This window comes from Podarcis liolepis (assembly GCF_965112155.1).
Source record: "Podarcis liolepis genome assembly, chromosome: 2".
Lineage (NCBI taxonomy): Eukaryota > Metazoa > Chordata > Lepidosauria > Squamata > Lacertidae > Podarcis > Podarcis liolepis.
Genome location: NC_139555.1, coordinates 97,418,924 through 97,435,800, shown reverse-complemented (window position 1 = coordinate 97,435,800; position 16,877 = coordinate 97,418,924). Strand labels below are relative to the sequence as shown.

Here is a 16,877-nt window from a genome sequence, read left to right as displayed (position 1 = left end):
CTGAATCCATCTTTGAAAATTTCTAAATTCTTTGTCAGTGTTTTCCTTATAGCAAGCAGGCCCATTGTTCAGTTTCCCTCAAGCTAAGTACAGACATTTGCTCTGGAAGTATTGTGACTCGGCCTCCCTGTTTTAAGCAGAATTTGTGGATCCAGAAGCACTAAATGGAAAAAGCTTTTCCTTTTATATTTTCCCCTTTCTGCCCTATGTCTCTCAAAGAATGGTTGCACATCTACTCTCATTTCTTCTCCTATTCATCTTTCGCACTCGGCTTGTATCTTCTCCCATTCCACATATTCTGACAGTTTCTTTCACACACACATGTTCTTTTATATTCACTTTCTCCTATAAAGGTTTTTTTCCTCTCTCATCCCCTTCCTTTCTATTCCCAGTTTGTTTGCGTATTAACACTTTTATCTCACTTTTCACAATTTCCTTCGACACTTTCTCTGGCCCTTTCCCCTCAAAGGAGATAAACCTTTCTTTGTTTGTCCAGCGCCTATACAGTGGTACCTCGGGTTACATACGCTTCAGGTTACCTACGATTCAGGTTACTGACTCCGCTAACCCAGAAATAATACCTCGGGTTAAGAAATTTGCTTCAGGATGAGAACAGAAATTGTGCGGCAGTGGCGCGGCAATAGCAGCGGGAGGCCCCATTAGCTAAAGTGGTGCTTCAGGTTAAGAACAGTTTCAGGTTAAGAACGGACCTCCGGAACGAATTAAGTACTTAACCAGAGGTACCACTGTATGCAGTTTCGGTGAATGGCCAGGTTTTAGTGATGAGACAGAGGGAGATGAGTAAATTCTCTATGTTTAGGACACTGAAGTTATGACAAGGGCATGGGGTACCCAAACAAGTGTTTCCCTCATGAGGGAATATGGGGGTTCCAGCCAAGCATTTTCCCCATGAAGGAAACATGGAGTTTTTTAGGGGATTTTGAAATAGTTTTTATTAATTTCCCATTAATAAGATTCCAATTGGTATCAAATCAAATCTTATCACATCACATCACATCACATCATAATACAAACAATAAAGCCAATTATACATTCCAAATTTAAAAAATTACTGGGACTTCCCATGTTCTGGCTGCCAGAAGAATGTTTCTTTCACTTGTCCTGCATCTCTCTTGTTTTTTCCAATTTCATAATTCCGACCTAAACCTTTATCTTATTTTCCCAGTCACCAGTGTCTAACCAAGCATTTGCATTGTAATTTTAAGGGTGAGGGAAGGAACGTGTGCAGGTAAAACAAGTTCTTAATGACAACTACCATAAAGGTAAAGGGACCCCTGACCATTAGGTCCAGTTGTGACTGACTCTGGAGTTGCGGCGCTCATCTCGCTTTATTGGCCGAGGGAGCCGGCGTACAGCTTCCGGGTCATGTGGCCAGCATGACTAAGCCGCTTCTGGTGAACCAGAGCAGCGCACAGAAACGCTATTTACCTTCCCGCCGGAGTGGTACCTACCTATTTATCTTCTTGCACTTTGATGTGCTTTCGAACTGCTAGGTTGGCAGGAGCAGGGACTGAACAACGGGAGCTCACCCTGTCGCGGGGATTTGAACCGCCAACCTTCTGATCAGCAAGTCCTAGGCTCTGTGGTTTAACCCACAGCGCCACCCGCGTCCTTGACAACTACCATAAAATTGCCCAAATGTAGCCGTGTGTGTGTGTGTGTCTGTGTATCTTTAGACTCTTCCTTAAGGCCAACAGACGGGTTTATACGAATTTCCATGGGAGGGCAATCCAGATGATTCCCAAGCTGCTCTTGAGTTTAGGATATATAAAAGTCAAAGAAAGCATTCAAGGCAAAAACGTATTATTTTAGCAGAAACAAGTATATAAACTAGAGCAGGTGTGGGGAACCTTTGACCCGCCAGATGTTGCTGAAGTACAACTCCCATCTGCCCCCAGAAGCATAGCCAGTGACCATTTTGCTTCTCCCGATTGTAAGCATCTCATGGCCCCTGTCTTCTTGTACCAAACGAAGCACTGTAAATCACATCATCTAGTCCGTTTGTATCTGCTCTTTTTCCTCTTTCCCTTCACGTTGCTGAATTACCAACAAAGCCATGGCCCACAGTGTCCAAAAATATATTGATGTATAATTGTGGGGAAAGTGCATGCACTATTACTGGGAGACCAGCGTGTTAATAGCTGCAGATGGGACCATCTGTCTTCCAGAGGCAGCTTGCGAAGAAAAAAACCTCAATAGTTGTTTGTGTACATGGTAAGATGACTGGCTGTTGATAGAGGTGCTAGGCCTCAATTGTGTTTTATAGTAAGACAGGTGGTTCTTTTATTAAGTAACAGTGCCTGTTCTTACTGGAAGCCTGAGGACACCTTTGACTTATGTGTCATTATTCGTATTTCCATTCTCCTCTTGGGTCATAAGTGACATTTTGCTCTTAGGAACACTAAGGTCTCCATGCCTTCAACCTCCAGTCATGCTAGTGTTTGTACATATTGAACCCTATTTATCTTTAATTTCTCGGACTATGATGACAGGCATATTCAGAGTTTGCCAGGATTTCCATAAGGGTTGCCTTCTCTCATATCCAGCACCTTGTAAGGACTAGCTTGCTTTCATTTCTCATTCATTCCAATAATTAGACAGCTATTTTCCAGGAGGGTGGGGAGACAATGCTATTCATTTAGAAAAGCTCTACACCACTTAACATTTTGAGCAAAAAATCCCCAAGCAGTTAAAAGAGATGATAAAATTTTAAAATGTAGTAGAATTATTATAACTAATATAAATAAAAGCAGAACACAATAAATACAATGTTGTTGTTTTTTAAAAATAGTAAAGGTAAAGGGACCCCTGACCATTAGGTCCAGTTGTGGCCGACTCTGGGGTTGTGGCAGTCATCTCGCTTTATTGGCCGAGGGAGCCGGCGTACAGCTTCCGGGTCATGTGGCCAGCATAGCTAAGCTGCTTCTGGCGAACCAGAGCAGCGCACAGAAACGCCGTTTACCTTCCCGCCAGAGCGGTACCTATTTATCTACTTGCACTTTGATGTGCTTTCGAACTGCTAGGTTGGCAGGAGCAGGGACCGAGCAATGGGAGCTCACCCCATTGCGGGGATTTGAACCGCCAACCTTCTGATCAGCAAGTCCTAGGCTCTGTGGTTTAACCCACAGTGCCACCCGCAGCCCCTTTTAAAAAATAACCCATCATTTAAAACGCCAAGTCAACAATGTTGCCCATTATAACAGTAATTCAAAGCAGGAATGCACGGCTTAAAACTTGGTGTGTTGAAGATCTGAGATACACAGTGGTGGTTCTCAAACTGGGGAAAAGAGAATTGTCCTGCGCTTGGTAGGCTACCATAGGTGTGTCAACTCCTAGGGGCCGAGGTCCCTTCACTCCCCTATAAAATATTTGAGGTGCCCCCCCCAGTTGAATGAGACTGCCATTCAGATGGTGTTTGTGTGCCGCATTTTGTGTTTGATTATGTGGGGCAGGACTTACCTCCCCCCCGCCCCAAAATTTTATTCAAGTTGGTACCCCTGTAGGCTACATTGTCTGGCTGGTGGGCTGCTTGTTCGATCACAATATTGGCAGGTCCAGTTTTGACCAACATTGCTTGTAAAACCTCTTCCAAAAACAGTTGATGTGGTATCAAAAATACTTGAAAATAAAATAAAAACAACTACTTATATATGCACACACACAGAGACCTGTAGCCCAAGCTGAGACAAAGGAGCAATATGCACTTTAAAATGGGTGGCCTGATGCAGTTCTCCAAAGCACTTCCCCCCCCCCCCACCTCAGTAGTGCCCCACTGATTTTGGCAGCAGCATACAGTGGTACCTCAGGTTACATACGCTTCAGGTTACAGATACTTCAGGTTACAGAGTCCGCTAACTCAGAAATATTACCTCAGGTTGAGAACTTTGCTTCAGGGTGAGAACAGAAATTGTGCTCTGGCGGCGCAGCGGCAGCAGGAGTCCCCATTAGCTAAAGTGGTGCTTCAGGTTAAGAACAGTTTCAGGTTAAGAACAGACCTCCAGAAAACGAATTAAGTTCTTAACCCGAGGTACCACTGTAATTAAAACAAAAAGTAACCAGTGCTGGGGGTTTAAAGCTCTCTGTGCAGCTCAGCATCCTCAAATGGGGGCGCCCTCTCTGCCCACCATAATTATGGATCGGCTGGTGTGGGGGAAGTTGTGTGCTTGCGTGTGTCATATATGTGTGTGTGTGTGGCACACCCACTGCTTGCCATGTGGCCTCTGGAGAGTTGGCCAAAAGTGAATGTGACCCTCAGGCCAAATAGTTAGCCACCCCTCTGTTAAAACATAAAAAAATATATTTTGAAACAAAACATAAGTGTAAATGACAAAATTCGCTGGAATGCTGATAGTCTGCTTGGTTATGATCTCACTTAGTGCCATGGGCATAGCCAGGGTTTTTGTTAGGGAGAGGGGGAGCCAAAGTTGTTGAGACACCCCCTCCCCCGCCAAAATATACCCCCCAAAAGAGGACATTATGGAGGCAGGCTTCTCCGGGAGGAGGGGGCTAGAACCTATGTTAATTGAGTGCTTTAAATGCTTTTCAATAATTTTTGTGGATCTGGGGGGGGGGGGGGCAGCTGCGCCCCCAAGCCACACCCATGCTTAGTGCTTATATAGACTGACAATCTATCAGCTTCAGACAGAGCCCCTGGCACAGCATACAGGAATATGAATACTTCCTACCTTACTGGGTTGCTGTGAGTAGAGTGGTACCTCAGGTTAAGAACTTAATTCGTTCCAGAGTTCTGTTCTTAACCTGAAACTCTTCTTAACCTGAAGCAGGACTTTAGCTAATGGGTCCTCCTGCTGCTGCTGCTGCACCACCAGAGCACAATTTCTGTTCTCACCCTGAAGCAAAGTTCTTAACCTGAGGTAATATTTCTGGGTTAGCGGAGTCTGTAACCTGAAGCGTCTGTAACCCGAGGTACCACTGTACTAGAGAGAAACAATATGTGAAAGGTTTTGAATGTGAAACCAAGCAGTGCTGCCATCCGCCTAAATGGAAACGTGTCTTCTTCTTTTCAGGCTTTCCCTGAAATGTTATCCCATTGTATTAATGATCCATATGATCTACAAATGTATTTTGTATTATTGGGGTAATTTAAGCAGTTCACCACCATCCGTGGCGGCACTGGCGGAGAAAGGGGGGTGCGGTAGGTGCGGTCCGCCCCGGGTGTCATCCCTGAGGATGACATCGCTGCGCTGCTCCCCTGGGGCAGCTAGCTCCACCTCCGCATGACGGACCTTCGGGTCTCAAATTTCAGCGGTGCCCTGTTTGATGCAAAAATTCTGAACCCCCTCCCTTCATGGGCTTGGCAATGGGGGGCAAGGGGCAGCTGCTGCCCCTAAATCAATACAAATCTGAGGTTCTTCTGCCCCTAACAAAAATCTTGGCTACGCCCATGCCCCCCACTTTCAATTCTACATCATACGTGTGGCGCCCCCCAGACTCCACACCCAGGGCGACCGAACCAGCCGCATTCCCCCTTCCACCTCTGCTACCGTGATATTTTTTTCTTAATATTGGCAGTGCGGAAATTTTAATAAATAAATAAATATGTGATCAATGCAAAGGATCCATAAGCAAGACACGAATAAACAGGGCAAGCATTAGATAACACTGGATTTTCTATTAAAACTTAATTCTTGAGCATATTTAGTTTGGGCCCCCCATTTTAAAACAAAACAACAACCCATGGAAAAGCCCATTCAGCCTGTAGTGAGGCAGATGAGACACTAGAGGTCCTCATTACTCTAGTTGAAAAAAAGGCAAAGGGATTTCGCCTGTAGATTATTTACACGGATGCCAAATATTTCCCCCCCTAAAGACGTTTGTTGTTTGCAATTGTCTGGTACCCAAGTGCTTGAAGGAGGAAACGCATTGTAACTGCTAGATACATTAGTAATGGAAATAGCATTATCTTAGATAACTAAAAATGGAATTAGACACATTAACGAAGGAGCTGAGGTAACTATTAGCCAAGATCCATGAAAGCTTGGTTGAGCCTCCATGTTTAAGAGTCTGTGTACCTCTGATTGTGTGGTTCCTTGAGACATCTGGTTGGCTCATGCTGGTTTTGTTATATTGGTTGTTTCTATAGGGATATTGTAAGAATTTTAAAAACAATTTTATAATTCAGAGACAGCCCCTTGTGAGAGAGAACTTGTCATCTTAGGAATTTGCAGACATGTCCTAAACCCAAGCATGGGGTTGTTGGAGCACAGAAAGGCCCTGGGCAGTGGTGGCTAAGATAAAAGCTCTGGATGAGGTTGTTCTCCCACTAAAAGAACATGTTTGGAGCTTAGGAGTGCTCTTGGATCGATCTTTGCCATTGGAAACCCAGATAGCCCAAATGGCTAGGCGTGCCTTTTACCACTACACCAATTATGGCTGTTCTTGGACTGGGGTGGTGTGGCCATGGTGATTAATGCATTGAGGCATGAATATAGGGCAATTACTGTGATGCGCTCTACATGGAGCTGCCCTTGGGCCTCATACAGAGGCTCCAGCTGGTGCAAAAAGGTAAAGGACCCCTGGACGGTTAAGTCTAGTTAAAGGCGACTATGGGGTTGCAGTGCTCACTCAGATCACTTTCAGACTGAGGGAACTGGCGTTTGTTCACAGACAGCTTTCTGGGTCATGTGGCCAGCATGACTAAAATGCTTCTGGCACAACGGGACACCGTGGCGGAAACCAGTGCGCATGGAAACGCCGTTCACCTTCCCGCCACAGCGGTACCTATTTATCTACTCACACTGGCATGCTTTCGAGCTGCTAGGTTGGCAGGAGCTGAGACAGGGCAACGGGTCAACCTTCTGATCGGCAAGCCCAAGAGGCTCAGTGGTTTCGACCACAGCGCCACCCGCGTCCTAAAACAAAACAATGTAGCTGGACTGTTGATGGGAACAGACTATCACCAGCACTTAACTCTGGTTCTGAAAAGCTTGCACTGGCTGCCCGTATGTTACTGAGTCAGGTTCACGGTTCTTGCATTAATTTACAAGGCCCTTAACAACATAGGTCCAGATAAGGACCACTTGATCCCCTATACCCTTGCTCAATCAACTGAGATCTTATGGGGACTCACTATTAGTGACCACCCCTCCCTCAGATACGTGGCTTGTATCCACCAGGCACCACGTGTTTGTTATTGTAGACCCAATTTTATGGAACTCCTTTCCAGTTGTGATCAGGCAGGCGGCCTCCTTGTCCCTGTATTATTTTGCAACAATGAGGACTAGAAACCTGCTTTTATCCACCACAAGCTGTAGCTCTCATGTTTCTGCCAGAGGCCAAGAGCTGCCTACTGCATTTGAAGAGGCTGCATGGCTTCCCTGAGAATACAGTGATACCTCTGGTTACGAACTTAATTCGTTCTGGAGGTCCGTTCTTAACCTAAAACCATCCTTAACCTGAGGTACCACTTTAGCTAATATGGCCTCCTGCTGCCACCGCACGATTTCTGTTCTCATCCTGAGGTAAAGTTCTTAACCTGAGGTACTACTTCCGGGTTAACGGAGTCTGCAACCCAAAGTGTTTGTAACCCGAGGTGTTTGTAACCCAAGGTACCACTGTATTGTAAACATGTCACTTCAGTCACAGTGGGACTGCCTGAATTCTACCACATAGCATGGAAGTGAACTAATACTTACCTTCAAAGCTATTTTGTGACCCTTGCTTCCCATTATATTCATGCCCATGCTTTCATTCTTCCAACTCTTTCCACAGTCTAAATGTCACTTGCTGTTTTATGTGCTTCTGCCAATGAGCTTGGCGCCATCTCTTTCTCTTCCTTGGACTCCTTCCTTGGAAACTCCCTTTTCAGAAAGTCCTTGTTCCCGGCCGTGAGCATGTTTAAATGTACATGCTGTACCGCTGCGGCGGGAAGGTGAATCGTGTTTCCATGCTCTCTGGCTTCCGTCACAGTGTCTCATTGCTCCAGAAGCAGTTTAGTCATGCTTCCCCCATATGACCCGGAAAGCTGTCTGTGGACAAACGCCGGCTCCCTCGGCCTGTAAAGCGAGATGAGCGCCGCAACCCCAGAGTCATCTGCGACTGGACTTAACGGTCAGGGGTCCCTTTACCTTTAACTGTCCATGGGTCCTTTACCTTTATTTTTACAACAATGAAAAGAAATAATAGCTGCAACATAACAAAGGTAGTTATCAAGAAAACATTAAAAATATACAGTGGTACCTCGGGTTAAGTACTTAATTTGTTCCGGAGGTCCGTTCTTAACCTGAAACTGTTCTTAACCTGAAGCATCACTAATGGGGCCTCATGCTGCTGCCACTGCGCCGCCAGAGCATGATTTCTGTTCTCATCCTGAAACAAAGTTTCTGGGTTACCAGAGTCTGTAACCTGAAGCGTATGTACTGTAACCTGAAGCGTATGTAACCTGAGGTACCACTGTACAGTACACCCTAACTGAACAACTTCCACATCTATCACAAGATCTAAAAGAAAGATACAAAAGGCCAACAGCAACAACCCCCCTCACACATAGTAGGTCTCAGAGTAGAGCTATGAAGATGCCTTTTTCTGCAGCATGTGTCTTGGTTTGGTATGTAAGGCTGTGTCAGCTGGAGTTTCCCCCCTCTGCAGACACCTCCTGCAATGCATTTGCTCCATGCTGGTAGCTTATTGTGGTCTGGATTGCCAAGGCTGATGTGCAGGCAGCTGCTAATGGATGGGTAGCCCTGCCTCTTGAGGAGTTTAGATGAGATGCCCTTTTAACACCTTCCATCTCTGATAACAGATGCAGAACACAGCTCCCAAGAGGGGAGGATGAAAGAACTGTTTTTGAATTGAGAAAAGAGAATTAAGGGGAAACACTTTTATAGTTTTCAGATAGCTCTTTTTACTGAAGGAGGCACAAGAACCATAGAATCAAAGAGTTGGAAGGGACCCTAGAGGTTCTCTAGTCTAACGCCCTGCAATGCTAAAGCAAAGGGTTATGAACAGCAGGGAGGCAAATTGAATGAATGCCTCAAAAAATACCCTGGTTGTAAGAGACATCATTGCTAAAATAAAACTCTAGGGTTTCCATATAACCCAAGGTTTATTTACTTAAATATTCATAAACTGCACACTCCTCATAAAATATCAAGGCGGAGCACAACAATATATCCAAGTACAATACAGTGGTACCTCGGATTAAGTACTTAATTCGTTCCGGTGGTCCGTTCTTAACCTGAAACTGTTCTTAACCTGAAGACCACTTTAGCTAATGGGGCCTCCTGGTGCTGCCGCGCTGCCGGAGCACGATTTCTGTTCTCATCCTGAAGCAAAGTTCTTAACCTGAAGCACTATTTCTGGGTTAGCAGAGTCTGTAACCTGAAGTGTATGTAACCCGAGGTACCACTGTACATTAAATAAATACCACAAAGCCTACATGAAACAATAATAAAAATGACTTGATTCTTGAGACAGTTTAAATGACAGTGTGATAAGGCCTTCTGAAAGTTAGCAGTGAGGATGTCTGCTAAATCTCAGTCAGAAGAGTATTCCACATCATGGGGTTAGCAACACCAAAAGCCCAACTTTCAGTTGAAAGCAATCCGGCTTCCAAAAAACTGGGGGACAGCTAACACTGATCCTCCGGATGATCTGAGTGACCCAAGCACTTTAGGACTTTGTATTTCAATGCAGGAACACTAGACCTGCCTCGGTAGTGCAGATGTTTTAGCAGAGCTGACACAAAGCAGCTTGATATTCAATTCCTTGTCATGTGCAGAAGTGGTTATTTTTCGGACTACAGTTTACATGCATCAAAGAAGTAATTGGAGATACCATCTGAGTCTGGATGCAATGTGTCATAGCATTGTTGTTGCGTGGCTTTGCAAATGTGGTAGCAATTCTGTTGCTTCACAGAGGCCTTTGGTCAGTTTCTGTATCCAGTTGGTTTCACTTAAGTCTTACGATGGTGTCTGATACATATTTTTGTTTACAGTATCTTCTTATTCTTCACATTCACTAAAGTCTTCCAGTGAATCACTCCTAACATTTTTAAGCGAGCTATAGACATGTTTAGTATTGTTTTAAACCACACACACTAGTTTTTATCCTGGGACCATCCATAAAGTGTTGCAGTGTATTCTCACCTGCTAACTGAAGTCTTCCCCTTTAGCGTTCTGGCCAGTAACTTCCTCCGAGAAGAACATTCTACCCACCTTCATAAATGCCCATTTTTAATTTCCAGCTGACAATATTCTGTGATTAATGAGCATGCTGAGTCTTCACTGGACTGGGGTGCTTTTTGCGTGTGCACGTCTTGCCCCTGCATATTTGTATGTCTGCAAACCTCAGACTTTCCTCCCTTTTGTTTCTCAGAGGCCCCCTTTGGCCTTATTTCTTTCAGTACTAACCATCTAAGTCATGGGTAGGCAAACTAAGGTCGGATGCAGCCCAATCACCTTCTAAATCCAGCCCGCGGACGGTCCAGGAATCAGCGTGTTTTCACATGAGTAGAATGTGCCCTTTTATTTAAAATTCATCTCTGGGTTACTTGTGGGGCCTGCCTGGTGTTTTTACATGAGTAGAATGTGTGCTTTTATTTAAAATGCATCTCTGGGTTATTTGTGGGGCATAGGAATTCGTTCATTCCCCCCCCCCAAAAAAATATAGTCTGGCCCCCGACAAGGTCTGAGGGACAGTGGACCGGCCCCCTGCTGAAAAAGTTTGCTGACCCCTGATCTAAATTGATGGAATAGCATGTGATTAAAAAGGGAAGATGTTTCATCCCCATAAATACATACTAGTCAATTAACTCATGTACTTGATTGATTGATTGATTGATTGATTGATCAATCAATCAATTGATTCAATTTTCGCATAAAGAAAGCATTAGTTCTGAAGTTAAAGGCATGCTTTGATGGTTTTCAGATTGAGCTCACGTGTGTGCTAGAGGTCATCATAAGAAAGAAGGGGAATACAACAGCATGTGCTGCTTACAGGTTTTCTAGGCCACCCCAGGGTATGTATGGTCTGAAAGCAAATGAAGCTGTGTCTGGATGGGTGACTGCCTAGGAACCACAGTATGCCATCTTAGGTTCCATCTCAGAAGAAGAATATACGTATAAGAAAATAAAACAAAATAGATTTTTAAAACCTAATGCCCAATCAATTGTGGCTTTCTTAGGCAAGCAAATGCTTAAATAAGTTGATTGAATGTTGATTTATAGACTCGTAGAGTTGGAAGGGACCCTTAGGATCATCTAGTCCAACCCCCTTCAATGCAGGAATATGCAGCTGTCCCATAGGGGGATCGAACTTGAAACCTTTGCATTATCAGCAGCACACTCTAACCAGCTGAGCTACCCAGGATATGATCAATTATATGTCAAAAACACGGACCCACCAGTTAATTGCAGAGTGCGCTCTCTTCCACGAACAACCCTTATTTCCGTGGTGACAGTCTAGTCTGAGCTTGGGAAGAGGGCATAAAGGGCTATATCGGAACAATCATGGAAGAACATTTTGTTCCGCTGAGAGGCTTGCCAGCTACTGTTTATTTCCCCAACTGTATACTTCACTTTGCTAAGAGAAAGGGAGGAGGGACGGCAAGCCTTTGTAGTTGTCAGCACCTGAGGTGTGCCCTGTGTTGACGAGGTTGTTAAACCAGTCATGGCATCGACTTGCTGGGGAAAAGTTGTTTTGCTGGGCAATGGCTTTATGGCACTGACCGACTCGGTATCGGTTGAGATTTTACTGGCACTTAATTTTTTTCTCCCAGATGTGGCAGCTGAGCCAGAAGGACCTGCAAAGCCAGCGAAGCTGAAACTAGGATTTCCCTTCCCTTCCTTTTCTGCCACTTCTTTGACTTTTTGACAGCAAGAAACTGGATTATTGTATGTAACAACATGCGAAGAACGAATAAATCAGGGGAACTCTGCCAAAGGGTCTACATATTTATAGAGAAGCCAGTGAAGGTCCCTGTAAATTGAGAAGAACCTAAGAACAGGCACCCCCCTCTGTTAACTGGAAAAAAACCCAACAGAGTTTATTCACAAGCTTGTAAGAAGAGGCTTCGTGATCAGGCCAATGATTGATTTAGCCAATTATCCATCCTGTTCTTGCAGTGGCCAACCAGATGCTTACGAGAAACCCCAAAGCAAGACCTGAGCGCCACAGCACTTGCCACACTTGTGATTTCCAGAAGTTGGCATTTAGAGGCACGCTATCTGTAACCATGGAGCTAGAACATATTCATCATGGCCAGTAGCCATTGATCACAATGGCCATATTCTATTTCCATTGTTGGAGGCACTATGTAGTGTGGGAGTCAAGTAGCTTTCCTTCTGGTGCATTTCAAATAACACTTTCTAAACAGAAGAGAGTGAGTTATGGAATTGTCTACCTAGTCCAGTGAAAGAACCATGTGAATTTATATCGCAATGGGGCCTTTTCTCATCCCCTCACTACACCCTATTACCCTTGCCATGAAAGAAGATAAATGACTGGAGCAGGAGATGGGCTTTTGGAACGAGTAGTGGTTCCAAGGCGTTCAGAAAATGTTTCTCTGGGGATCAGGACTTACCTTCTTTTTCAAGGGGCAGGAAGAAATTTGCGTATTTGTGATTGTTCTAATTGCCTGCAAGTCATACAACAGAATGTGTTTCGCTTGAGCCATGTGTACAGTTAACATTTTTGCAGGCATTAGTACATTAAAGTGGACTTGCGAGTATTCAAAGGAGGCAAATTTCTAAATGCATTTCTCTTGGAGTAAGCCCTATAGAACTGGACTTGCTTTTGAGTCGACTCATAGGATGGCTCTGCTAATGCGTGCTCTGATTTACAGCTTGACATTTTCCTGTTTCACTTTTCAAAGGTTTTCCAGGGTGTGGTCAGGCACAAGCTGTATCTGTGATGTTCCAGATCAGCATGACAAAACCACGAAAGAGGGCAAACCTATGTTGACACCATCCCTTAAAAATAATTTCAACAACCTACCCCTATATTATGTACTAGTAATGTAATTGTGGAACACCATTATGGTGGTTACTTGGGAGGAAAAATAGCAGTATGGATGGTTCTACTTTATTCAACCTCTCCTTTTTTTGTTGTTGTTCTTAAAGCAGCTTTTTAGCCCTGGTGCCTGCTCAAATAGACTCAAAATGTGGAACCAATGCCCCTTTGAGTAGGAATTTCTGTGAAACTGAGCCCAAGCATTTATAACAGAAACAACTGATGTATTTTGCCCATTTACCCCTGCCTCCACTCCCTGTCTTTTCTGCTGTAGTTTCCTGTGTGTCAAATTTTAGACTGCAGGCTTTTGGGGGCAGGTATTTTTTTCCTCCTCTTGTACTATTTACATCATGCACATAGATGGGCGCTACCTTACAATGTTGTGAAGGAAAAGTCTCACATGGGGTCTGCCTACCAAAGGAGTTGTGCATGGTTGGTGGGAAGGGGCTGACAGAGTTGAGGAGGGTTTAATTTCTCATGTGCCCTTTTTCTTCAGAGATGTTTATGCCACTGGCATGTGGTAATGGGAAATTCTGGTACAACACACACACACACACTATAAAACATACATGCACGCTCTTGAGAAGAGGAAAAACAAAGAGGGAAAGAGGCCTACATTCACAATAAGCCAAGAATGGTGAACCTTGAGAGAGAAGCAAGCACATCTTTCAGTGCTTTTCTTTGACTAGATCATAACCTTTGTATTTAAGTTGCAATCCATGCCAGAACTTTGGGATGCTAAAAGGTAAAAACAAAAAAACAAACAAAAATAGAGAATACGGGAAATGTTTAGTAGCATACTTTTTGAGTTTATTGACCTATACAAAATCATAGGTCTTTAAAAAGTCAGGAGTAGTAAAAGAATAGGCAAAAAAAGATATCCTTGTTTCTAAAAGGCTATACAAATATGCACAAAAGAAATAAATTATTATTTTTGTTTCTTTTTTCCACGTTTATTCCAAACTTTAACTCTAATAATACAAATGACTAAGGACCAGCTTAACAAATTCAGAATCTCTCTGTATATATATATATATATTTATAGAATTCTTTTTACATGATTTGGAGTATCAGTAAAAAAAAAAAGGTTCAAAAACCTTCCCAGCCCCCAAAACTTTTCTATTCACAATAACAAGGAGTGATTCATTCTGCATTTTGTTTTGTTTTTTTAAAAAAGGAAGATCCCCAAACAGCACCATTGGATAGAATCCTGAAGCACAGTATAGCTTAGAAACAAAAATATTTTTTATAAGTTTGCAAAATTACACTAGGTAAACTTTAGCTAATTTGTTCCTACAGGTAGATGATATGAGGTAGGCTTATTCCTCCTAGATAAAACCTGCAGTTGAGTTCTTCCTTTGTTTGCACAGAAAAAAATATTCACTTATTTTGTTTACATGCTAATTCATCACTCGGATGCCCCGATCTATATAGGAGGCAATTCACATGAGTGGAAACAGGCTTCCATTCACAGATCCCCCAGATGGCTATGCTAGTCTTCTTCACATATTACTTGTAGGAAGGCGGCAACATGGAAAGAAACGTACTTGAGGTCACAAAAGACTCCTCATATGGTGAGGGATAACAAGTGGAGAGACTTTTTTCTATCCGTGTAAGCTTGTCATTCAGGATTCTTAAATCATGCAGGGAGCTTGCAGGGATAAAAAGGCTCCCCACTTCAGAAGTTATCCTTCAGCACAAAAGGGGTCAGAATGAATCATGCAGCCTCAAGTGAACACACAGCCCTGCGCTCCATTTAGATCTGTGTTGCCTCTTCGTTATTGTGTGAAGACGGCTACTGTCAGCTCAAGCCAGTTCATTCTCCAGCCTGGTGCTCCTTCCCCCTTTCTCTCTCTCTCTCCTTGGACAACAGATAATGAACACTGATCACATCTTGAAGGTGAGAGGTTGCACCAGGAGAGAAGCAGGGGCTATTCAAGTCTTCTGCTCTGCTCCTGACTTCATTGACTGGGACCAGCGAATGCATAGTGCACCCCTGCTTTTTACAGATAGCAGATTTTACAATTTAAATGCCCTTTGATTTTTAAGGCACCAACTTGGTATTACTGTTAAGTGCAATTCTGTCCACTTTTTTTAAAAAATAATAATAATAATACTGGTCAATATAGTGAAGCCGTTCAATGCATTGGACATATTGTCACATCAGTAATGCAAATATTCTTGCAAACTTTCTGTTTCTTAAGATGTATCAAAACCAAGTGTTTCCCTGTGCATTCCACATTTAAACCTGCATGCATTCTTGCATAAATGAAAATTTATCATGGAGAGGTGTAAAATTACTCCCCCCTAGGAAGCAATTTGAAGATGCCTGCTTGCACTTTCCAGAAAACAGCCACCCTGCTGCCACAGATTTATGTGGTACATTGCAATGTGCAACTACTGCTTCTTTTCTTTTCACGGTGCTTCGATGAGAGAGAGACACATTCAGGACAGCACATCTTAAAAAACATCTTTAACCTCATTCAAAATACTGTTTAAAACCCCAAACATCCTTCAAGTAGTGCTGCAAAGTCAACCTTCTGCCCTGTAGCCCACAAACTCGTCTTCTTGATCAGCAAATGCTACGACAGAAGCGACTCCACCGTTGTAATTGTCTTTCTCTCTGAATTGTGCTCCTAAAATGGTCCCAACAAGAATCCCTTTTTCACATTTTTTTTGAAGTTTGCACCATCATCTTCTTTCCGTCTTTTTTAAAAAAGTGCTTCCCAAAATACTTCAACCAAAGGCTGCATTTTGTGGTGGTAGATTTAAAACCAGACCTCTTCCTCATTTTGGTCTATTTGGATTCATGTTGTTGTGCTAACGTGGATAAGAACCTGTAGCTTTGTCTCGCTGAATACTTCATCCTCCCATAACAGTCCTCACTTCTGAGTTGCACCAGGAAGCTAAGTTTTGTTTGTTTTGTAGAACAGCATAAAGGTGCAAGGCACATGGGGTAACTGAAGCCAAGGCTAGGCTCACACTAAAGTCCCAGGCTTCGAATCCTCATGCCAGAACAGTCTCTGGTCACCGTCTTGCAAGTCGCCTTCCAACTGGTCCCTGTCGCTGCTGCCCAACTGGCTTGTTTCGGCATACATCCTGTAAAAACATAATGGCTATTAGTGATATGCAAGATGAACCGCAAATTCAGGTGCTGCTCAATAGTACACTCATTTATATTCAATATAACCTTATCCTCAAAGCAGTGAGATTTGAAAGTGGAATCAAGAGGACTTGCACCAGTCTGATGCTGGAGCAGTAAAGACCCAGGAAGTAGATAATGGCCACAGTGAATATTGGTTTTGGTGACAGATCAACCCTGTATTTCAGCTTGTGTATTTAATTACAGATTATGAGCCCCTGGCAACTGACCGGTTATAATGTTTGGAACATAAATACCCATCAAGAAAAGACATATCAGAGTATTTGCTTGGCATTTCTATCTCATCCTATTATCTCTGCAGAGTCCAGGTTAGGTCACAGCACATGTATAAAAACAGCCCACCAAGATGCTGGTTTTGACACCCTATGACAGTGAAAAAGCCTGCAAACTGGGCTCCTCCACAGCCACTGAAAGATGAAGGGTCTCTTAAGAGTAAAAGGACCTGCTTCTTCCAGAACTGCCAATGGTCAGTGTTCTGGATTGGAGCCAATGAAATAAGCTGTTGTTTATGATGTTGGCTTGTTTAAACAAATTGTAGTTGAGGTTAATCACAGGTTAGGTTTGGGACACTGCAGTTAACAGACAGTAGCAGAGGAAAACATCCCATCACCTCATTGCACCTGCACTGGAGAAGAGAATATCATGCACAGAACACCAAGCCATCATTTAGTATTACAGCTAAATCAGGCCTATGTGTAAAGCTGCCAAAATAACGGCCACTCTC

General features: G+C 43.5%; 1 protein-coding gene across 11 annotated transcripts in view; it reads right to left on the bottom strand.

Annotated features, from left to right (window-relative positions):
• Positions 1-13,778: 13,778 nt before the first annotated feature.
• Positions 13,779-16,877, bottom strand: part of FRMD4B (FERM domain containing 4B) — a 243,354-nt gene continuing 240,255 nt past the window's right edge. For 7 of the 11 annotated variants that reach the window (XM_083491339.1, XM_083491334.1, XM_083491337.1 and 4 more), the window contains one exon: positions 13,779-16,089. In XM_083491339.1, the coding sequence (XP_083347465.1) occupies positions 15,969-16,089 (121 nt within the window). In that variant the 3' untranslated portion in view covers positions 13,779-15,968. The remainder of the gene's footprint in view (positions 16,090-16,877) is intronic. The other 4 variants (XR_014522917.1, XR_014522918.1, XR_014522919.1 and 1 more) reach the window with 1 other exon arrangement.